At 33.5% G+C, this 24643-nt stretch overlaps 2 protein-coding genes across 2 annotated transcripts in view; one reads left to right on the top strand and one right to left on the bottom strand.

The window, feature by feature from the left end:
* LOC105203657 overlaps window positions 1–24643 on the bottom strand; it is a 168300-nt gene that overhangs the window by 118445 nt on the left and 25212 nt on the right. The window lies entirely within an intron of this gene.
* Window positions 1–24643, top strand: part of LOC105203659 (pikachurin) — a 118654-nt gene that overhangs the window by 76608 nt on the left and 17403 nt on the right. The window contains exons 6-9 of the mRNA XM_026134187.2: window positions 2148–2349; window positions 7262–7406; window positions 14192–14378; window positions 20235–20374. Coding sequence (XP_025989972.1) covers window positions 2148–2349; window positions 7262–7406; window positions 14192–14378; window positions 20235–20374 — 674 coding nt within the window. The remainder of the gene's footprint in view (window positions 1–2147; window positions 2350–7261; window positions 7407–14191; window positions 14379–20234; window positions 20375–24643) is intronic.

Genomic DNA, 24643 nt, shown 5'->3' with positions numbered 1-24643 from the left:
TGCAAAAGTTTGAATCCACTTATTCGTTTAAAAGTTAATTACTTAAACTGCAGCAAATTAGGGCCATTTCCGTTGCAAAAGCCTTTATGAACCAAATTTTTTTCTTCTTTGCAGCTAGTTTCAGAGCGAACATTCAGATAGAAGCGGTCAAAATTTTTTGTCGTTCAGTTCAGGAGAGAGGAGAATAAAAAACTTGCAATTTTTGAAACCGACAACTTTTCAGCTAGTAAAACATATCTATATAAAAATGTACTTGGCGCAAGACGCCTTCGCGTCCGTTGATACATGTATAAAATTAAAATTAAAGTTTAATTCTGAAATCTGATGTGTAGGCAGTATTTTGTATCAGCTTTCTAAAATAAGTTTTAGAAAAGTGTTACCATTTTTATTACGACTACTGGCGTGACAAAGTACAGTAGCTTTCTTTCTCTTTACTAATTTTTTCGGATAAATCGTTATTTATTTAATTTAAAAATGAAATATCAGGAGAATACAGTTACATGCAGTCCTACGGCTGCAATGCAGTTAATTCTAAGCTTATTGAAAACACATGAGTGTGTAATCGAAAAGAGAATTGCATTGGTTCAAATATAATGTACTTGTTCTACTGGTAGAGGAAGAAATATACGGTCCGACTATAATTTACTTATTCTACTGTGAGAGTTGAATCTATGGTCTGCCCGCGATGTACTTGTTCTACTGCAAAGAGAGAATATATGGTCTGAGTATAACTTAGTTATTCAACTGCGGATAGAGAAATTTATAGAATATTAGTATTTCGATTGCGTTTTCCTATATTTTATAACGTATGGGCTATATGTTATAAGTTCTCCAATCAATATTTTACATGACTCTGCTACCTTACATTAATATTCAGCTTGTGTTTTGTTGATGATTACTAAATTATAACAATTACTAAACTATTATTTATATGAAGTTAATTAAAATTAAATTATAATTTGGGACACCGCGCTCGCAACAATAACCATCGAAATTTTTAATGTATTATTATCTTAAAAAGGAAATAATTATATAAATTTTAACGTGCTGATTGGTTTTTTTTTGTATGATAAAACCAATATCGCTGCAACGTATCGTGCGTCTAAGTTCGATATTTGGATGAAAATCGAACTCACGGCGCGCAATAAAGAAAAATCGACCGAAAATATTTTCTCGCGCTAACACAACGTGTCAGTATACGATAAATTCTCCCCGTCTTTCCGATATCACCCGTTGTAATTGCGCGTACGATTGTGCCAGCCGAACGACGCTTTGTTACACGATAGCGTCGAGGATTCCCGGCGCTATCAAGAACTGGAATTCCATTTCCAGGCCCCACGGGCGCAACTTTTTCTATTCTTCTGGTCCGGCCTGATTTATCGTCACCTTTACGTTCACGTGTTCCACGTGCTCGGGGTCTTTTTACGGGTACACCCTGCGGTACACTCACGTGATTGATACGAGGTTGTAGATCGTGGGGGTAAAGGGACGTTCCATAAGCCTCGCGTGCGGCCGGAATTCCCGATTTTCCGCTCTTTTCCCTTCCAGTCGATGTATCCCTCGAAAGTGGCCGACGATACCAGCATGTTAACCATTCGCACGTATCCTGGCTGCAAATTGCAACAGATACGTATCCTTCAAGATTCCTTCGTGATACTTTTTAAAAAATGTATTTATTGAGATACTGCTTCTCTTTACAATAAACGTTATACAAAAATTCCATTATAACATTTTTTTATCAACATGCTGGTATTGGTACGTGAGCACAATTACTAAGAACATTGCCAACAATAATGTAATAACATAAAATTCTTTCTAAATATAATGTATCTAAAATTGTTCTATAAGTTCAAAATATATATATAATAAAATTCTGTTAAAAAGAAAAACTCTTTCGTGCGAGGATTTACAAGTAGTGCGTAACATAGCATATCATTTTCACGTACATACGTATTAATACATCAATTTTGCATGACAATACAAGAATAATGAATTTTTTGCAAATTTTTTAATTCAATATTAGTTAATATAGGTATGTCGTTAATAGCATAGTTCAAAAACAAATCAATGATTATTGACAGATTGAAATCTATTGATAAAAATTCCATTGAATCTGTGAAAAAACTTTATGTAATATTGTATTTCAGAGGCTGAAGTGAGATCGCCACGTTTCACTGGATCGGGCTGGTTAGCTTTTCCCGCCTTAAGAGCCGCTTACAAACACGTCCAATTAGAATTGGAATTTCGGCCAGAAGCATGGGACGGAGTGCTTCTTTTGGCAGGAGAACGAGACGATCTTCAGGGAGACTTCATGGCCTTGATACTGCATCATGGTTTTATCGAATTCAGGTATTTGAATTTTATATTTTACATTACTTGAACTATCAGTTAAACGCTAATAATGATAATTTGTATATTATAAAATGTTGATAGCAATATGTAATAGTGATAGATGTAAAATTATTTATGTAAAAAGTAACATTTGTTTTGATTGGAAAAATATTTATGGAAATTAATTTATTATTACTTTTCTAATTTTTCTAATTTTTTACGTTTTGAGAGCAGTGTAATTGTATGAAAGTCAAGTAAAAACTGAATAATTTAGTTTTTTTATCTATGCAAATAGATATTCAACACAGTACATTTACAGTGCAAAATTGTTTAATTAAACCGATGAAATCAAAGAATATCCCGTATAAAATTTATAACTAGAAATATTAGCAAACAATTTTATAAAAGAAACACTTGTAGCAAACTCTTAATAGGATTAAGTTCACAGACGACAAATAACATCGGAATATTTAGTTAGAAATCAAGAGATCGTAAATGTCGTCAAAGTGATGAAAGTCGATGAAGATTCTACGAGAACGTAAACTTCTTAAACAGTATCAAGAATGAGGTTCATCGATTTTTTTTACTCCGCAAGGAGGAGCAAGCTGTATTGAATATAAAGTTATACGAGACACTTTATAGGACACTTCGGCGTCATAATTTCGGAGACTTTGTCGTGAGTTTGACGTGGTCATTAATTAAGCATTCCGTGCCGGGACTAATTTTTCGTTTACAGCTTAATAAGCCGTGACTTAATGGAGCCCACGTACGATTTATGAGCGCCGTGCAAAAACTAAAAGTTTACCTTTTGCAATATAAGTCTGATCCCGTTCCACCTCTTTTACGGCGTTTTGCGCCACCCAGTCGAGCATCGATAGAAAACTTTTTCCCCGTGAAAACGATGCCGTAGGATTTATTTTACAACGCACTACGTAAAAGTTTTGCCTACAAGTACATCGCGAAGTGTTATATCACCACATGACACTTCTAATATTACGATGATACTTTTCTTGATATTGCGACATACATAACAGGAGAGCACTCAAACATTAAGATACATTATTCGTATTTATAAACGTTTTTGTTGAAAAACTTTTTAGATATGATTATGTCAGCAATATAGCAATATTTGCTGTTAGTGAAACTAAATGTAATGTTCATTTGAGAAATAATATTTCTTTAGATGAGAAAAGTATTTATGGAAATAAATTTATTACTTATTATTTTTTTAATTTTTTACATTCCAAAAGCAATGTAATTGCATAACTTTAATAAGTCAAGAAAAATATCGAAAAAAAAATTGTACAAATTTTTTCTGATATTTTTTAATTTATTAAAAACATACAATATTTTCTCTCTAATATAAAAACTAAAATTAATAATAATACATATACATAAATATTTTTTATCAAAATTAAGATAAATTACATTCTTTAAAAAGTAAATTTAAGAATTTTTTATATTGAAATAATTAATATAATATCTATTTTTTAAATTGTCATGAAATCAATTATCTATAATCTTAAGAAACACAAAGTTTATAAAACAAATTGTACAATTGCATAGTTTGGAATGAATTTAAAATGGCTAGAATATTCTTTGTATATTTATTTTAAGACGTTGAATATTTCGTGAGCCTAATGTTTGCTTTTTATGTGCTGTATACTGTGCGAAACAAGATGCCGTGCACGATACTATATATTTGCGCAATAAAGTTGATCCGGCAGATAATGGTGATAGCCGTTCTATTTATCGTCGCATTAAACCTTCGAAAAACAGTTGCGACAATATGAGAGGAGATACTAAATATTATCGTATCTCATAATCGTTTATTACAATATGCAATTATTAACATGCTCTAATAAGGACTCACAAACAGCAATAATTACTTATCCAACTTGATATTTTATGCGATTTATCGACTTGCAGCCGCAAATTTCGCAAATAAGCAAAACGAACAAATTCTCTTCAATGGCGGAAGGTTTTCATAAATCACAAAAGATATGTACATATATAAACGCAGAATGTATATTACCCTCCACAAGTGACAGTATTAAAGTAAGAGCTTTATTACGACTATACTTATGAATTAATTACATCGATCATTTGGAGCAGAAATCGGAACGATAGAGAATTGGGATTACAAACTATTGTTTCATGATATATGCAGGTGATAATTATCTCTTCAACGACGCTTGGATTCGAATATGTATTATATCGCGCTTTGAACTTTTGGTTTAAATGCAATTTGCCTAATATTTCGATATTGATAACGTGAAATAATGAAACGGCGGGTCGAGTTATTCAAATAACGGAAAGCCGCGATTTTATCGAATATATATTGACAATTAATTTAAAATTAAAAGAAACAAAATGTTTAAAGTTTATTTCATGATATGTAAAATATCTCGATGAAGGCTGACTAACGGCGCGGCCTCGATGTTTTTTGTTGGGTATCTCGTTACTACACAAATCCTCGTCGTTTTGTCATTCACGTGACGAGATTCGAGCCAGTAAATTGCGTCGTTACATTATCTGTTGAAACACAATTATTTTTTTACGAACAATTAACAATCTGTGCGGTTAATTAACTCTCATGATTGACTAAAGTTTGATTGTATATTTTCGCATAATTATGTCTCAATTAGTTACTGTATATATATATATAAAATTAGATTTTATTAATTACAGTATTAAAAAACTAATCGATCCCCCCTCTCTCTCTCTCTCTCTCTCTCTCTCTCTCTCAAGTCGATGTTTCATGACTGAAGATCATAGTTTGTATTTGACGTATGCTCACGCGTGTTCTGTGGTGTTTTGTTAAAGATATTCTCGGTGGTTTGCCATCGCTTTCCGAAAGAAAAACTAATATTATTCTCGAATTTCTTGGTCATAAACAGATCATCGCATATACAAAGCGAATCTACTTTAAATCAAATTGATATTATAGTGTTTAACGTGATAACATTATAGTGTTTAACGAATAAGTATTGTAATCAAACTTGCATTTTAACATTCGTTGTATATATATATATATATATATATATATATATATATATATATATATAAACGTTCATGATTTCATAAACTCCGCCGTTTGAGATTATATTTATTATGTTTATTTGCGAGATTTGCGGGTGTCGAGAGGATTATAAAGCTTCGTACTTTTTTCGCGTTCTTCTTCCAATGCGATGTACGTACAATAATAAAGTGCGCGTCGGGTGAGATTAACATCGGGAGTAGCGCGTAAAGTGCAGTGAAATAATCTTATTCTGGTGATTAGTATGTGTAGTTGTAATTAATCGTATTTTCAAATGTTGTGAATGTAATAAACGAATTTGACAATGAAACGAGAAGGAGAAAGTAATGGTAAAATAACTATGGATTAAGTATAAATCTAACGTATATAACATTTCGTAGAGATTTTATTATCTTAGAACAGGTGACTAAAATAAAGTGATATAAATATATATTTTACGTATTAAGATAAGTAATATATAAGTAACATAATTATATTAATTTCTTGAATATTTTATACAGAAATTGCACAAGTGTTTCTTCGGAAAAATTATGATTTAAAACATTATAAAAATATGATACTTTAATAAGAGAATAATCATCTAGTTTTTTTGCGTAAACAATCACCTATTCTATAATTTTTTTGAGATCATTACGTACATGAATTTATATTCAATATTTTTTTAAGTAGGAAGAAATGATAAAACATAAATTCTTGATCAGTAACATTACTGTACTTCATTTTCAAATCCCTGGTTAATAATTTTACTTTGTTAAAAATTATTTATCATTAAATAGATTATAATGCATTAAATTATATTTATTGTTTAGATAATTATTAATGAAAAACAAAATAAAAAAAATATAGATCTGTGACAAATGTATAGAATACTGTCAATTTTGAAATATAAATTTTCAATTAAATTTCTTCACAATGTTTGTGTCTCTCAGATAAAGATTGAAACGAGATGTTTATGTTTATACTATACATATTTAAATACGTATAGAATACATAATAAATAAACTAATTTTATTTTTAATAATTATTGTAAATATTGATAAATATAAAAAATTTAATAAATAAGAATATAATAGGTTATAATTATCGTTTTATCAAAAAAGGAACCGTACATTCTCGAAGGTGGATTTCTACAATAACTTGTATTTTATTTTGCATTGAGATTGCAGGATAAAGGGACTGAAATCATAGATCAAATACCGCAAATCCATAGACATATTCATCAAACGTGTCACGTAATTTATTCATTGATATCCGTGGTTGTCTATTGTTTCCCGAGTTTGTTTCCACAATTCATTAATTGAAAGCTAAATGCTTAGCCGTATGAATTTATTGTTCTATTAACTAAGCAGAAGGTATTATTGTACGCGCTTACATATTAGTGGATTACTTTCGCAATAATTGCGAATAGATTATTGCCATTGATGATGATTTCCATATTGATTGAGGCAAACAATGCCAACAGTAATATACCAAACCGCTAATGTTGTTAAATGTTGGTCATATTTTTCTCAATATTAATGAAAGTTTATTATCCTTTACGATATCAAGAGTTATTTGTTATTATACTTATAATAAATTGCAATTCTATAATTTTTAATTGACTAATTGTAAGATTTCGTTAATAGATAAAACTGAAATCATAATATAATATTAATAAAAGCACGTAATAAAGTGGTCGCGTGTAAATTATCATTACTCTTTCTATTTTTTTTTCCGACTTCTGCGGTGTAAATCTGGGGTAAATTCGGAGTTACCCTAGATTATGGGTAGTTCCGGTTTTATATATTAAAGAACATTATTATGGATTCCGTACCGACAACGGCCGATATTCCGCGACGTGTCTAACATTCCCAATTGATTAACATTATCTTTGTACCTTTCTGCGATAAGGTTCGATTGCGGCAGCGGTGTGGGCACAGTGAGGAGCACGGAAACGGTGAAGCTGAATGAGTGGAATACCCTGAGTGTCTACAGACATCGATGGGACGCCTGGATCCAGCTGAATCAGGAGAAGAGGGTGGAGGGACGATCGAAGGTAAGGGCACTTCATTTTATTTCCATCAAGGCCAGACGCCAGATATTATTTACCCGCATATACCCGCGGATTCAAGGAGAGAATCGATATTCCGCAGCGAAGCGGGTCGTATTATTGGGATTACCAGTGAGTTTATTCGAATTCTCGAGATTCTTATGGTGACGTCCACGCGCTCGGTCGATCGCCTCCCCCGGGACTTTGCGTTCGTGTTTTACGTAAAAATAGGATGAGAAAACGAAATTCAATTGATCGCGATAATTCACTGTCATTCGTAGATAAATAAGCCTTTCATTTCAATATCCTAAATATCGAAAATTCGATTTTAAACGTTTTTTTTTTCCTTTCTTTGAATGTACAATATAAATTAAATTATTGCACAATTACAGTTACGTGTTTAATTTTACTTGAATTCTGATGGAGATTCTTAAAATCGACTTATTTCACGAAAACTAAAACTTTGCTCTTCTAATTAAAACAACATACGTTTGAAAAAACAATTGTACACACGATTGTGCATACAAGAAATGAGTTTACGCGTGTGTTTTTCATAAATTAATTAAATATACATATTATAATAACAAGTAAATAGGTTACTCACTCCCCGCCGCCCCACGATCGTCCGACATCAGCCAGGTCGGCTCCTCCTCGCGAAATTCTACGCGGCTGCTTGAGCTGCTTCCCCATGGCACTCATACACACACACACACGCGCGCGCGCGCGCGCGCACACACATGCACGCACGCACGCACGCACGCACGCACACGCGCGCGAAAACGTGATTTCACGAACAAGCGCGCGCGCGTACGCTAATTACCGAAACGCAACGAGTACCGGACTAATTGCGCGGACCGATATTTCCCGATTACACGTATCAATTCAGGATTGCCTTGCTCTTGTCGCGTTTTCGTGGCGTTTCGTTGACCATGGTCGAAAATTTCGATGGAGGACAATATCTGTACTCCGATTTACCGCGCGCGACACGCTAGGGTTAGGAATGTCGAATCGAGGAATGCCGGTCGACCCTCATGCATGCGCTATTTAGCGCAAACGCGCGTCTTTGTTGATTACTCCACTCAAACGCGTGTTTTGTTCAAACGCGCCCGTGTAAACAGACCAGAGATTGAGATTCTGTTTTGCGCTGGTTAAACGCGCGGCAACGCGCGCATGGAAAGCAAGGTTAACTGTATGACGCGACGCGAGACGCGATGATTCGTTCGGAAATACAGAGAGGCAAAGGAGAATGATACAGGATTAAGCACAATAATAGTACACTTTTCGATCGCGCAAAATCCGCGAAACGTATGTTTACTAACAAAAGATTGATCGCGATTTGCTGTTACGCGAGCATGTATGTACCCCATGGAATTTGATTCTGTCCATGGGGAAATTTTCTAAACTGAGAAGTCACCATTTTCTACATACTCGCAGTTCATGATTAATGAAACGAGTAGAGCTTATTGGTCGTTGCGTTAATCATAAACTCTAAGTATGTAGAAAGATAACGACTTCTCAGTTTGGAAAATTTCCCCATGGACAGAATCAAAGTCCTTGGGTGTACATACATGCATACGCGACTCGCGACACGCCTCGCGTTTTTCAACGATCTGAAGTTGGCGGAAGAACTGCGGGCGCTTCAATCGGTGCGCGGTGAAAAAATGAAAGTTCAAATCGTTCAACGCGCGCGCGATGTATCTTACGTACGTAGGTATATGTGTACATACAAGTACGTAATAATTATATACTTTAAACCAAGCTTGGTTAATAAGTCTGCAGCTAAAAGTTAATAAGGATACATGTATATTGTAGTTGCGAAGATTAATTTATAGTCCGATCCACCTCGGTGAAACGCATACTCCCACCGTTTTTGCTAACTGAGAGTTGGCAGCGGTCGGTCGTAATTAGGTAAACGTTAATTTAAAATATTAACTATTAAAATTTCTCATTGTTTTAATATTGTTTTCGTTATAATAAAGTAATGATGAAAGATACACGAATTAACGATAATAGAAAATAAATTTATAATTTGTGTAAGAGAAAAAAACAAATGCAAATAGAACCCAAATATACTAATAATACTTATTATTTTTATTTGAATGCTATAGTTGTTTATGGTCAGCACTGCAATAAAATAAAACCATTTTTATTCGACGAAATCCACTCGCGAAAAGTTTAATAGCACCAAGGCGGAACCAACATTAAACGCTGTTGTATCTCATGGAAACTTCCTGGAAACTTTAATGAGAGAATGTAGTCCGGAAATTGAAGAAATGTTCTTACATTTCGAAACTTCTTTCCGGGGTATTCCATGTGAGCTGCGCAAAATTTTTGACTTTCCTTTTTTTATTTTGCGCGTAAAGTTGAAACTTGGTTGCGAGTTATATCGATATGTGCTAAAACACATTATACAACATTGCCGCAACAAAACTTCGACTTTTTCTAGAAAATTTTCATTTTGCTATAGAAGCCGCAAAAGCTTCGCACGAGAACTTCTCCGTATTTTCACTGTCCTAGATATCACAAGAAATAAGATGCAGATCTTTGAAAAGATTGCAATTCTCGTCGGCAACAACGGTAATAAATTTTATGTTTTATTTTGCATAAGAAAGCATAGAAAACACAATATTCTCAAAGTAATTTCAAGTAGAATTTAATTTGAAAAAGTTTTAATTTAAAGTGTGTACAAGAAAAGAATGAATAATTAGACTATCAAAATAATTATGTAGAGTGCTCAAGCTACTAGAGTGTCAAAACTTTTTGCAGCCTTACTCATTATGTCTGAGTATCCTAATTATTTTGATAGTGCAATAAAATTATGTTTAACCCTTCGTGGTCACACCTCCGGAAATTTTGTAATGGTCACACCGGGATCAAAATGACCTCGATGCATTTAACCGGTTGCTATATTCGCAGTTTTCGTTCTCTGAAGTAACAAAAGTTACTGCGTATACTTAAATATTGTAGAATCTATAATAGCGGTTTTATAAAGATTTTAATTGCAACATATTTAAAAAATCACAAAAGTAAACATTTTTGAAAGATAAGTTTTACTCAAAAAATCATTATTTTTCTAATCCTTTGTTTTTTTATTTTTATTAAAAAATTGAGCTTGAGATATAAAGCCCCAAAGTTTTTTGGAATTAAATTGACTCCATGTGACCATGAAAGATTAAAATGTGTATTTCGTCAAATTTTTAAACACTTTAACAAAACCATTTCTTTTGTGTATATGTATACATGTTATATTCGATACTTAAAATATTTAATATAATAACATTTGAAAAATGTAATTAATTGTGAGCTTTTGCGATATTATTGCTTAAAATAAAAATAAAAAGAAATTAACCGGAGAATTGAATATGAATAAAAAAAAAAAGTTAGAGATACAGGTAAAGAACAGTTCTAAAAATTTAGCTATACACAGATTTAAAAATAATTTTGGTAGACCATCAAAATAATGTAGGGCACTCAAATTGATTGCTAGAATGTCAAAACTTTTTGCAACATTGCTCGCCGTACTTGATCGTTTTTCGCAATTATTATGATGATTCAACAAAATTATTTTTAAAAATCTGTATCTAACTTAATTTTTAGATATTTTAGCAAAATCGGTTTTTTTTGGTAGTTACAAAAGAATAATATATGGAAAATTTTAAAAAACTGCGCAAAAACACTAAAGAAAAAAGGTAAAAAAATATAAATGGTTGGATATGTCGAGATAGAGGTGGAGGTTAAAAGCAAAGAACCACACCCTGGAACGAGACCGCACCTTCTCGATCAATCTAATCAGAAAAAAGTGCTACTGCCCACAAAACATGCCTGAATAAGGTACTTCCAGCCAAGTAATCGTCTATCGATTTCGCTCTTTCCCATATTATCTGTTTGAACCTCCGATTGCCCTCGTGATCGTTTGGAGTTCATTAAAATAGCGTAAGTCGAAGACCGCATAATAAAGGGAATCCGCATAATAAAGGAAAATTCGACGGGATGCATTTAAATAGCTATTGCGGAAATGTATTGTTACCATCATGTCAATTTACATAATTGTCGTCTAATAGTCGACTGGAGATAGAAACAGAAGTTTGGGGAAAATGCTTCAGAATATTTCTATAGATATCTTGAAGACGGAATAACAAACGAAATCACTTTAATTTTGCTTATTGTAAATTTTGACATTTTATTTATACCTCTGTCACATTTAAAAATATGGCACAGAATTATAAAATCCATATGTCATAAGTGTGAAAGAAATATTTATTATCAATATTAACAGCAATAACAATTTAAATACATGCACAAAAATAAAAAGCTTATATTTTTTTTCAAGTTGTATAATTTACGCAGTTGTATCAGTTACATATTGGCAGCATTAATATATAAATGATATCATCGCTCATTAAACAGGAATAATTATTTTATAATTATGGGAAGAAAGAGAGACAATCAGAGAGAAACAATAATCATTATAACAATCGCTATCGATTCAATTATTTCGTATTATCAAACTCAATTCATAGGCCACAAGATTTTGATATTCAATTAGATTTAAATACGATTAGATGCAAATCCTTTTTTTATCGTTAAAAAAATGATAGACGATATATGAGAGATATATCAATATTTTTGCAGTGCGTGTCGCATGACGTATCAATAAATTTTAGTTTACAATATTCATATCAAAATTAATTTATCATCATCAATTAATAAATTTAATCTCCCGAACCGTATGTTGTACAAGTATATTGTAATAATTTAATTTGTTTCAATAAGTTAAAATAAAATTAGATCGGTTGTGTGCACTCTGGTTACGAACTTCCGTATCTTTAAAGTCTGAAAATCACGCTTAATTAAGAGTCAGTGATTTAATTTACGATGTATCAGCGTGCCGCAGAATAATGCAACTCCTTTCTGATGCAAAACTCGTGTAATGTTCTTTGACGCATGCAACTTTTGTAGTCGTTTTGCAAACGAATCTTATTGTTAACTAACCTGTACCTCGCTTTAATCGTATTCGGCTTCTTGTCCTTTTTTTCTTCATTTGGTTTGCATCGCTTCTTCTGCGACACCCATTTGCCTTGTTATTTTGCAAATGAGATGCGGCACCGAGGACGAAGGATCAGGAGTGTAACCGAGACTTACAAAATGTTTTTACACTGACGATAACGGATAACCTTTCAGAAATACTTGTACGGGACTAAATTACTAATTTACAAAGTTTTTATTAATTTGACAACGCTTTAAACGATACTATTATATTACTTTCAGGATATTATTATATTATGATACTTTGACACATTATTACTGATCTTTCGTTGCATAATTTCTGATCAATTTTATGAAATAGATTTAGACATTAAGGTTTTTTCAGAAAATTGTAGTATAAATGTAAATACGATAGACATAACTGACGAACTGAACGGATTCGATAATCAACGTTCGAACACTGAATATTAAAAGAACAAGTGCCGTCGATAAATGTCTCATCTACTTTTTTCTACCAATCGTTCTTCAACGAGTCTCAGGCGTCCAGAGTAGCGGTATGATAACGAGGAATTATCGGTTGGTTCTCAACCCATCTGTTTTTCCCAGGCTAGGTTTAATTACCTTTAAAATCGGGCAGCATCGCCAGCAAATGGCTTCGCGTTTCAAGCCCACTTTATCCTAGAGTGCCATTAAGCACTCGGTGTCCTAACGACAGCGTCGTAATTAGAGAAGCCATCCCTGACCTCTCTCCGTTGTCTTCTTCTGTTCACGTCGACTCTTTCTCTTTTTCTCGCGCCCACCCTCTTTTTTCCCATCGCCACATTCTCTTTTTGGCGCAAAAAAGGACGAGAAGCTAAAGCGAAACTGGTTATCAAAGCGCGCGATTTTCTCATCTGATTTGAGGAATTTCCTTTAAGAATGGAATTCGACGATAGCGTATATGATCACGCGTTCGAATATAAAATGCACGATAAAATGATGTCATGTATGACAATGAGATAGTTTGTCGTCCGATAAAAGATAGGAAACGCGAGAAATGCTCAATGTAAAAATAACACGGGTTTCCAAAAGATTCGAACAAATTTCCTATTACACGTCACTTATCGGGTTTCTTTTGCAATTGCTGTAGTTGCCAATTTTTCATTTAATCGCTTTATAATTGGCGTTTTTTGATTTAAGATTATTTGATTAACAAGATATTAACATTTGTTCACTAAAGTTCAAGTAAAATAAATTATTGAAAGTAAATAAATCAAGGAAAAACTAAATATTTTTCATTAGAATAAAAGAGATAATAGATGAAAAAGTTGAGAAGTTTCAAAATTCTATTTTTTGCATAAAAAATACGATATTAATCTAAAAAATAGTATCAGTCAATAATGACCGTTCGGCATTTCTAATGTTAAAGATTTTTTTTGCAACAAACATCTCGATATTTTTAATATTCTATTATCAACAAAAAATTAAATTTTTTCAAACACAAAATCTCTAAAATGTCGAAAACAAAATTTATAATCAAACTATTTTATATCTATTTCATTTATATATATATATATATATATATAAAATTTAATATATATTAAATATAATTAAAATATTTGGCAGAAGAGATCTCCATCCTATTGTCCTTGTTGTCATGAATACAAAGTTGTCGTGTATTCACAAAGAAATAGGAAATGGTGCTGGGCTTGTACGGCAAATGGAATAATTTCATGCATTAATCAGGCAACCGTGCAATTGCGCAAGTTCGTACGTTACACTGCAACTACATATGTATAACTAGAGAATTCCGACTTCAATTGCAGGGCTTGTTCTCGAGAATTACGTTCCGCGAGCCGCTCTTCGTCGGCGGGCCCGGAAACACGACCGGTTTGGAGCGACTTCCGGTGAGGACCGGATTTAAGGGCTGCATCCGGCATTTGGAGGCGAACGAGCACCATTATCGCTTCCCATTGGCCCCACAGGGCGACGCCGCGAATGGATTCGACATCGGTGAGTACAGCATCACGGCGTAGCATCCGGTTTCGGCATTTCACCGAGCTCAAGTTTCCTAATCGTCGAACTCTCTCGTGATTGGTTTCGAACACGGACTAAAGTAGTTTCAATGACAGTTCTATACCTATATCATATTTATTTATTTTTTTACCAATAATATCACAATGCTAAAATACCGTTAATTATTCTGACGCCTATTACATGTAACAAAGTCGTGATAATTTGATCATCATTATTTACGATTATGCCACTGGTCCAAAGATGGAGCGGTTACAATTATTTCAATTCAGTAATACGTTAATGTTATAAGTAACTCACTACTCATGAATTGAAGAGGACTCAATATGTGAATTGAAACGTCTGCGGTTTACATGTACTTAGCGTTCGAGAAACGTTCTTATCACTCAACAAAGTCAATTAATTAGCACACGCGAATCCGGATCTTATTGACAATTCTTTGTATGCATATTGAGCAAATTTTTAAGTTTCACATTTATTGCAACTGGCAATGTAACATTTTGCAACGTGATAGTTTAACTGTTACAATTATCAAACGTAAAGATAAGAGAGTCAGCATCGCTCTTACAGTGGATCCTGAAGCCTAATAATAATTTTTGTGCAAGTTTGTACGATGCTCAGCTCACGTAAATTGCACACCGCATATACAAGCTGAGGATTATAAAAACTCACAAAAATATTATTATCAGGCACCGCCGCAAATCATTGCAAGGCCAACATCGATTTTCTCATTTTTATGTTTGAAATTTTCACTCACACCGGTTGTAATCTTATTATTGTTATAATTATATTGGTCAACCAGTGCAACCGTCGATATACGCGTTTGGAAGGTTTGAGCTACTTGGAAAATCTGTTTCCACAGCAACGGAAAAAAAGGAAGAATATATTCGGAGTTAAATCGAGCGGGCGTCGGAGGATTTGCCAACTAAATTCATGTGACACCTGTTGTCCGTTTGCCGATATAGCTGTTAATTCGGTCATCCGGTAACGCTCCGTCGCATTCCGACTGATCATGTCGTAGATGCGACGTAGCTAATTAGAGTTCATAATTATTAATTGTTTCGAATATTTTAGCTCTGGTCCTACGACAACTTTACAGCTGTCGCGCGACGGAGAATAAATAATAATAATAAATCTCTACACACGGACACGCGAGCTACCTTTATTATTTCGTTGTTTGCACGATAATAAACGATGTACCAGTCTCGCATTAAATGTCGCTTTCTCCTTTTTATAACTAGTAATTTATTAGGAGGAAATTCGTTTCACTGCTATGTGAGTTGTACGTTTGTTTCTGTCAATTGTTTATGAGAAATGCACGAACGAGCTTTTTCATTCTGAAGATGATTATATATTCAATTTAAATGAATTCAATGTACGATGGTTGAATAGCATATGAATAGTATACTCATAACGCATAACAGTATATTAGTATTTTTTATTAAACCCAAAACAACATTTATATAAACATCCATTTAGACAATTTAAATAATTTCAACACTCTTACATAATAATAATTATGTAAATTATATAACAGTAATATTATATAACATTATACGGAAGCAATAAAATGAATTAAAACCGTAGTAACAATTAACTAAAAAAGTGACAACAAAAATAAAAAAACTAACTAAAAGCAGTAAAATAAAATAAAACAAATTTTTCTATTCATATAGTATTCGACATACGGTAGTCATATATTGAATCCATTTAACGCATGAGTAAATTGAAATATAAAATTTAATATTGATAAAAATGCAGAGAAATGGCGCAGTCTCTGACGACCTTGACCTCGACATATGTAATCAAGAAAAAAGTTCTGAGTGACTTACAAAAGGTTTTAAGTAATGCTCACTCCTTATTAAAAAAATATTTACGAATAAAGTTTTGCCATTTTCCACACAAAGCGAGATCTATCCCACCTCCCCTGCCTCGGGGGCGAAACAAGGTCTACAGATGTACTGTTCCATATGGGTTTGCGACTTTCCACGCGAAGCGAGGTCCACCCCACCGTGGAAAATCGCAAACCCTTGTGGAACAGTTCATCTGTAGATCTCGTTTCGCCCCCGAGGTAGGGAGGGAAGGCGGACTTTGCTTTGTGCCATTTACTGCAAGCGTGGAAAGTCTATTAATTAAATGTAACCTGTAATGTACAAAAGTATTAAAGTAGTTATAAAATTTTATTCGTAAATATTTTTTTTAATAACGAGTGAGCATTACTTAAAACCTTTTGTAAATCACACAGAACCCTTAATATTTTTCAAATGCACGATCGTTCAATTCTAACATATTTTTAATTAAATAGTAATTTTAAAAGGTAACAAATATCATGCAAGTTAAATTAATTCTTTGTTTTTTTTAAATATTTTTAATATATATAACATAGGCATTGTCTATAGGCTTCCTTCCTTGGAGTAAATTTTAGTGATTCCATTTGTACGTAACGCACAATGTCATACGGATGTAGTATATTAAAATCGGATGAAATGCATCCGCGATATATGTACACATATATATCGTTAAATACAAAAATATTTTGTTTACAAAAAGTTAAAATAGACCTTTTTCAAATAGCTATTACATATTGTTTTACAAGTCATCAAAAAATGGTAATACTATTTATTTAATTCTTTTTAATATCTTTAATAACTCGAAAATAAGAGAAAAGATTCGAACAATCGTTCTGTATTTGAATGGTTGTTATGTCCGTTTTTTATCCTCAATGAAAAATAATTCTCGGGCAGACTCGGGCAGAACTACCTCTGCATTCGCGTAGTTTCCATTTTTTTATAGATTTATAGATTATCGAATTTCTCTTGCTAACAAAAAAAAAGAAAAAAAGAATTACGAAACTGCGATATTTGAGCAATAGGCGTTTCTTGTTTAATTGCACGGAAATACGATCGTGGGACGATCTCTTTCGTCGGCGAAAAACAAAGGAGAAATCGCTGCGTCAGCCAAGACAATGATTATCGCAAGTAATTATCGTTATCGTTACCGGAGTGTCGGTAATTAATTGTCAACATTTCGGGAGAAGTTGTGTAGGATCGACTGTGCAACAGCTGCTTTGTATGTCGCATTAATTATCTCTGAGTAATGGACATCTGCCTCGTATTTATATCACGACGTAACCAACCAAACGTTATCTCTATTTTGTAATATCGAGCGTGCCATTGTTTGTAATATGTGCGGAACATAATTTAGACATATGTAGTCGGGCATATCCGAACTAACCCAATCGTGCGACAGATACCGATATTAATGTCAGTAAACATTTGCAATAACAGAATATAAATAACAGTAAAGCTCAAATGCTCTTAGCGCAGAACGCAACAGCAAAAGCTTTTGTTTTAAAATAAAGGAATAAAAGAGCATTTTATATTTTGCATGAATAATATCATTTAATCTTGTAATAATGTGCACGCAAAGAGATTGTATTTAATGCTCGGTCTGTAAAAGTTTTATATATTGATACGGGCATTGTCTGTAGGCTTTCTTCCTTGGAGCAAAATTTAGTGATTCCGTTTGTACATAATGCACAATTCGGATGTAGTACATTAAAATCGGATGAAATGCATCCGCGAGCATAATCGGTTATGTACGGTTAATCAAATATATCGCACGTATGGAGTACGGTCTTTATCGGCATAACATTAATTATCAAGGATTAATTGATATCAATCGAGGCATTATTATGCAAATGTATGAAATATCAATTCCCGAATTGAACTCGTTTTTATTTACAATTCATATGTTAATGTGTAAATATTGTACATAATTAATACGGATATTTAAATCAAGTGAATATGATTTATATCTGTTCATATAAGATATACTTGTAATTTATTATTACCGTTATGGCGGTTATTACATCTTAAAAAATAATAAAAAAAAAAATACCAGACTGTAGTCCACAAAAATTGTTAAAAATTATTCCGAAAATGAGTTTATCATTTCTACAATATAAATTGAAGAGTGTACAAAATATTAAATTTGTCAAATTTAATATATGCACGATAATCTATAATCTCTTTAATAACATCAATTGATGAAATGGATATTATCCCGTTATTATTGTGCTTCGTTATTTTCGATCTTCAACTATCGATTTATTACAATGGTACCTCGCATGAGATAAATGAGACGGGTTAAATCGAAAGTTCCGCGTTACTTTCCGATTGAGTCTACGTTTGGCGTATAGGGAGACCCATGAAAAGATAACACCATTTAGATTGGAAAACTTCGGTCTGCAGAGTTCAAGCACTTTGGCACTCGTGGAAACGAATAACCGGCAGAAAGTAAAAATCGTCCGAGTCGTTCGTTATTGCGAGATCGATACCAGTACGATCTTTTCTCAGGCGTTCCGATTCGGATCTTTATCTTTCTAAGAATGACTTTTTCTTTGTTAATCTGTCCTCCAATTTATCAAACTTCTTTCTCTCCGCAAAATTAATAACAAATAAACACAAAAAGAATTAATTATAATAATACAATGTAATAAACAACTACAAATAAAAATAGAAAATTTTATAAACGTAATGAAAATGTATGATTTCTGTACAAATAAAATATAAATAAATAACTTGAACAAAAAATGTAATAAAAAGCGCACATTCGTTAAAAACTTAAAGATGACTTATTGGTTTTTTTGCTATTAAAATTGTAAATGATAATCAATACTTTTTTAATTATTATTTATGAAATGTGCAATTGAAAGATTAGAAATCTAATTAATAAATTTTTTAAATCTAATTTTGTAAGCTATTTGTCGTGTAAAATGTATAATATTAGATTGATGCAAATAAAATTTTTGTATATTAAACTTTCCGTCTTTGTAGCTCATTTTTTTATGCACAGCGCTGATTGTATACCATGTGAAAAGTACATGTCCCGCACGTGAATTTGTGTATATAACTTTATTTATTTACTGTGATATTGTTGAAATTCTCGTTTAAATCAATATGGATAATAAAGAAATTCATTTAATTTATTTACACGAGTTTAAACTCAATCATAGTGCTGCCAAGGCAACGTGAAACATTAATACTGCTTCCGGCGAAGATTTCGCCAGTGAAAGGGCGACAAGGCGCTGGTTCGAAAAGTTTCGATCTGGAGACACAAATCTCGATAATTTAGCTCGCGGGCCTGCATTGACGACGCCGTTTTAATTTTTTAGAAGAAAGAACGGCATTGACGCACTTGCATCACGTTGGCAGAAGTGCATTAAAGTAGATGGATATAACATTTGATTAGTAAGACAAGTGTTAAGCTTGTCTAAAATTAAAATTCAAAAAGGTCCATTTTACTTGCATCAACCTTAATACTTAGAATCCCATTATAAGCAATAATCTGTTTTGTGGTAGAACAAATACGCGGAAATATCAGTCGCGGAAATCTCTAGTGACATGAAAGACATAACGTTAAATACATATATATATCTCTCAACGGGGTCGCGGAATCGCGTATTTCCGGCCGGTTGTCCCATCACGTCGTAAAGCTCAACATCGAGTGTTATATCACGATTGTCGACGTCGCGGACGCGCGCAAAAAAATTCCCCGTCAATGCTCGCGCACGCTAAATGATATCGTCGAAAATACGATGAGGCGGAAGAGATTGATACTTCTCCACTCCGATAAATCGGACGCGACGGCCTGTCGAGGCGCGAGTGATTTTATTGGTTTTATCTCGCGCGCAGTCGAATCTCTCGCGTCGAGTCGAGTCAAGTCGAGTCGAGTCGAATCGAGTCGGCCTCGATCCGATTCTCACTCGTGTAACTCTTGATTTCGCACTCCGCCGGAACTTTTATTAAATCGCCTGATTTATTGTCGTTCCAGAGGAGTGCACGGCCGACAGGTGCAGTAAGGTGCCGTGTTCCCACGGTGGAAAATGCCTGACAACCGGAGGCGACACGGCTGTCTGTCTTTGCCCGCTCGGATACACTGGTGATCTCTGCGAAACCCGAGTGGACCTACAGGTAACCAAATCTATTTCGAAGGAATTATAAGCAAAAACAATCGCTAAGCTTAAATGAGAATGACGTTACGAAATTTGCTGACGCAAAGCTCCAAAGCTCTCTCCCGCAGTTTCTGCTAAAGCCTTATACTGCAATTTAGTATTGTCAATCTAATGAAACCATTAAAAAATCACTTGTCAGGAGCACCAAATTAGTTGATTACAAATAACTGAATCATACGGTTTCATTTCTCAATTATTTTCTGACCATTTTTATATTTCTACGTACCGCGCTGATTGTGAGTGACGAAACAGTAATAATTTGACAATTCTGACATTTAAATAATAATTGTCTGAATTCTATCTTTGCAGTGTGTTTCAAAAAAATTTATAATAAATTAGTTATTGATGAAAGGTTAAACATTGTGGTAATAGGTACCTGAACCTATCAAGCTACAAACTTTTTAGTATTTTTTTCGTACAAATCAATACCAAATGTAAATATAATAAAAAAATAACTTAGTAGGTTACGTATTCGGTAACTTTCTTTTACTCATTTATATTAACATGTTTAAATAAAAGATTTTCACCTTCGTAATGCGACGTTTCGACTAAAAATATGATTGTTATAGGAGTAATTATAGAGAGATAAGGAAACGGATAAGAAAGTTACTAAATGGATTCCTTCTCATTACATTGCAAATGGAAAATAATTGCATAACAAATTGCTAGGGTTCACCCGTTAAACTTACTAAGACGTAAATGTAGTTTGTGATCTCAAGTCCTATTTTAGCAACTTTCGGGTGCGCCGAACGATATTGCAAGGCGCCGTTCGCATGCTAATAATGTTCATTGCAATGTATTCCTAGTCGACGAGAAAGTAGAAACGTTTTCATGTGACACGCTTCATGCTTTCAACAACTTAATACATATATATTTCTTTCGCAATAATGTTAATGCTTCTTAAAGTGACGTTTGCCGCAACAAAATACTGGTGAAGATAAATAGAAGATTGAAAGATAATCATTTTAAAAACGAAAAAGACCTTTATTTAGATATTTCTATTTTATTAGATATTTAATATAACCCTTGAAGCCACTTGAAAAGACAACAAGTTATGAATTGTGCCACTTCACGAAAATCCACCCAGATAATTTTAATGCGACAATTATAGCAACATTGTGTATTTTTAGTAACATTGTGACATATCCTCATTTTAGTATCACATAATATGTCATATATACATCGAATATTCAATATATACGCGAATATCCAATATATATATATCGAATATCCAATATATACGCGGTCTACAAATTCAATAAAAGTTCACTGATATATGAATCTACTTAGGAGTTCATCAATCATACGTATAATAATTAAATTCGCAGACGGACATTAATTTTTCTAAATGTCAAATTACCTTCCGTCTCTCTCTCTCTCTCTCTCTCTCTCTCTCTCTCTCTCTCTTTCTCGGATCAATAAATTAACATTGTCTTTAAATTGTTCACACCCGCGCGACTAATTAAGAGCATTTTAATATAACTTTAACTTTTAAAATATCTATCTTTCGAAAAACACGTGTTTGCAGACGAGAATTGCTATGTGCAACTTATAGATTGTCTCCCGCGGTATACGCATACATAGGAACGGTATTACATTTACACTTGCAAATGCGTAGGCAGCGAACATGTTTACATCATATCAGATATGACGTTGTGCCGTCACGTTACGAGATTTGACGGATTATACGCGGCTTACTTTAATCTAAGACCCGATTGCATCAACAGCATAAATCGAATAAGTTTGATTGAAGCATCAGTTGTTTCTAGATTAAATTCGTATCTAACGTGTACGAAGAAACAGTGTTTAATTCTTTCACAACGTCTCGCCAGACCTTTTCGATCTAGCGTGTATTTTCTGCTTCTAGAAAAGGCGTACCACGTAATTTTCAACTGCTTACAAGAAATTAGATTTGAGTTTCACAGAGAATTTTTATAAAAAATTTACAGCAGTGCGACGATTCATAATACATTATTAGAATAGTTCGCATTATTATAATTTATTCGGGTTGTTTCGTTATTCTCGCATAAAATATCGTGGCCACTTTATTCCGTTTAGTATTAAAAAGCGGCCCTTGGATATGCATTATTCCGCTGCGTTAATGCATTGTCGCAAAATGTGACGCGGCATACGAGAATCGATCGCGTCCACCCGCTTCGCAAATGACGCGTTTATCCGCGCAATGAGCGAGCGGCTACGAGTAATTAACATCCGCGCCGCTAACGAGGTGGCTTAAACGAATAGAAAGACATAATTCGCGCATCGATATACATACGCGCATACATATACATATATATATACATACATAATTATACAATACATATACAGCGTACTTTTTTCAAGAGACTTCTTGCATCCTTAGAACGTCCGAACGTCCTTAGGACGCTCTGATCATTTTTTATGAGAGACGTCCCTTGGAGGTCTGCGATGTATGAGTACATAAAAATATTGTATACATCAAACGATGTGTATTTTGAAATTCTTGGGATTTATATCAGTCGACTTAATGGAGCGAACGCGGCCGCATTTGCCGGAAGTCACCGTATGCGGTTCGCCCGCGCGTGTGCACGATTTCTCGCGGATTATGCGCGGTTATATATACGGTATCGATTATGGCAATGGCGGAAAGCAGAGGGGTATATTCGCTCCAATATGATGAAATTGGTATCGGCATTCGACCGATATTACTTCCGGCACGAAGCGGAATGACACCAAGTACCAAGCTATAAAGATTCATTCACATGCATCAGTGACGGCTTGGTACTTCATCTTCAATATCACTGTACGTGTGACGGTTGTGCTAATATTAATTTTCTTGGAACAAATCAGACTTTTCCAGTGAATATAAAGGATCCTTTACAAATTAAAAATCAGCACTTGTGCCGTTTGATATTTCAATTCGAAATTGGGCATATTAGCTTTGCGTACTTTGATAATTCAATTGCAGTTAATTTTTGCAAGCGGTGACCCAAATTGAAATTGCTTATTGACGTTAAACAACCATTACCGGTTAATGTTTTTGTGATGGCAATACCAAATTTGAAGCAGCACGTTAAAAACTGATGCACTTGTATTCTTTGTATTACGTTATATGCGTTTTGTATGCAAGCGCCGATAGAGGGATGTATCCTTCGCAGGATTACCGCGTTTCCGATCTCGAAATCAGAACATAAACTAGCTCGAGGAACGACCATAAAGGGCTCGAGTTAACGAGTATCACTTCAAACTCGAAACTCGTTCTCGAACTTTGGTCTCGCCCGACCGTTCCCGAGTTTAATTCCATTAACGTACAAGCGGAAGAGATATAGCCGCAATAACCAAATGTCGTCGGAATATCGTTGTAATTTACGACGACCACCATTTTTGCAACATCCGCCAAAAGACGATCGCTACCGGATGTCGAAATAAAACGCTAATGTCGAAGTAAAGCTAAACGGCTCGAACAGCTTCTCTGCTTTTACAGGCAAGGAATGCGCGAAACGAAGAAGATATCGTTTCTTCTAGTTAAGCGTAAATAAATAATTGACGAATTACATTATCAAAATGTAAAAGATAAAATTAAACATGCATTTCGCTTATTAAATATTGTGAATTGAGATAAACAAATTGTAAGTACGTAGAATTTATTTAAAATTTGTCCATTGCATTTTAAACAAACATTAAAAAATTCAATAATTCCGTTTTATGCAGTTGTGACAAGTGAAAAAAATATGATTTATAAATATTTGCAGTACCTCTCATTAAAAATGCTGAAAAAGTGAATTTAAAATTTAAAATTTATAGTTGCAATTTTGTGAAAATTATAACCTTTTTTCCTATTCATATGCTATTTGAATAAAGTGGTTTCTGCACTAAAACGAGGGAACGTGAAAAGCTTTTCTGGAAATTGCATGCTCAAGAGAAGGATACATTACATTTCGTAAGCATAAAATTATATCGGTCGAAAAAAGAAATATGAGTAACTGTTCCTATATTTAAAAAATGTACCGTACAATTATCGTAAAATATTGCACTGTCGATTTTTCAAAGCTTCGTAGTTATAGCTGATCCATACCCCTTACGTCTTTGTTTACTAATTCTTTTTATGACATTTAGATATTAAATTCATTCTTTAATAATAAAATAAATTGAAATACATTTGACTTTATTTTAATATTAAAGCATAAATTTAATAATAATAAATAAAAAATAATATTAACATATATATAATTTTAATATTAATGTGTAT

This window comes from Solenopsis invicta, chromosome 1, assembly GCF_016802725.1.
Source record: "Solenopsis invicta isolate M01_SB chromosome 1, UNIL_Sinv_3.0, whole genome shotgun sequence".
NCBI classification, from domain to species: Eukaryota; Metazoa; Arthropoda; class Insecta; order Hymenoptera; family Formicidae; genus Solenopsis; species Solenopsis invicta.
Note: the sequence above shows the minus strand (reverse complement) of the source record. Positions and strands in the feature narration are given on the sequence as shown.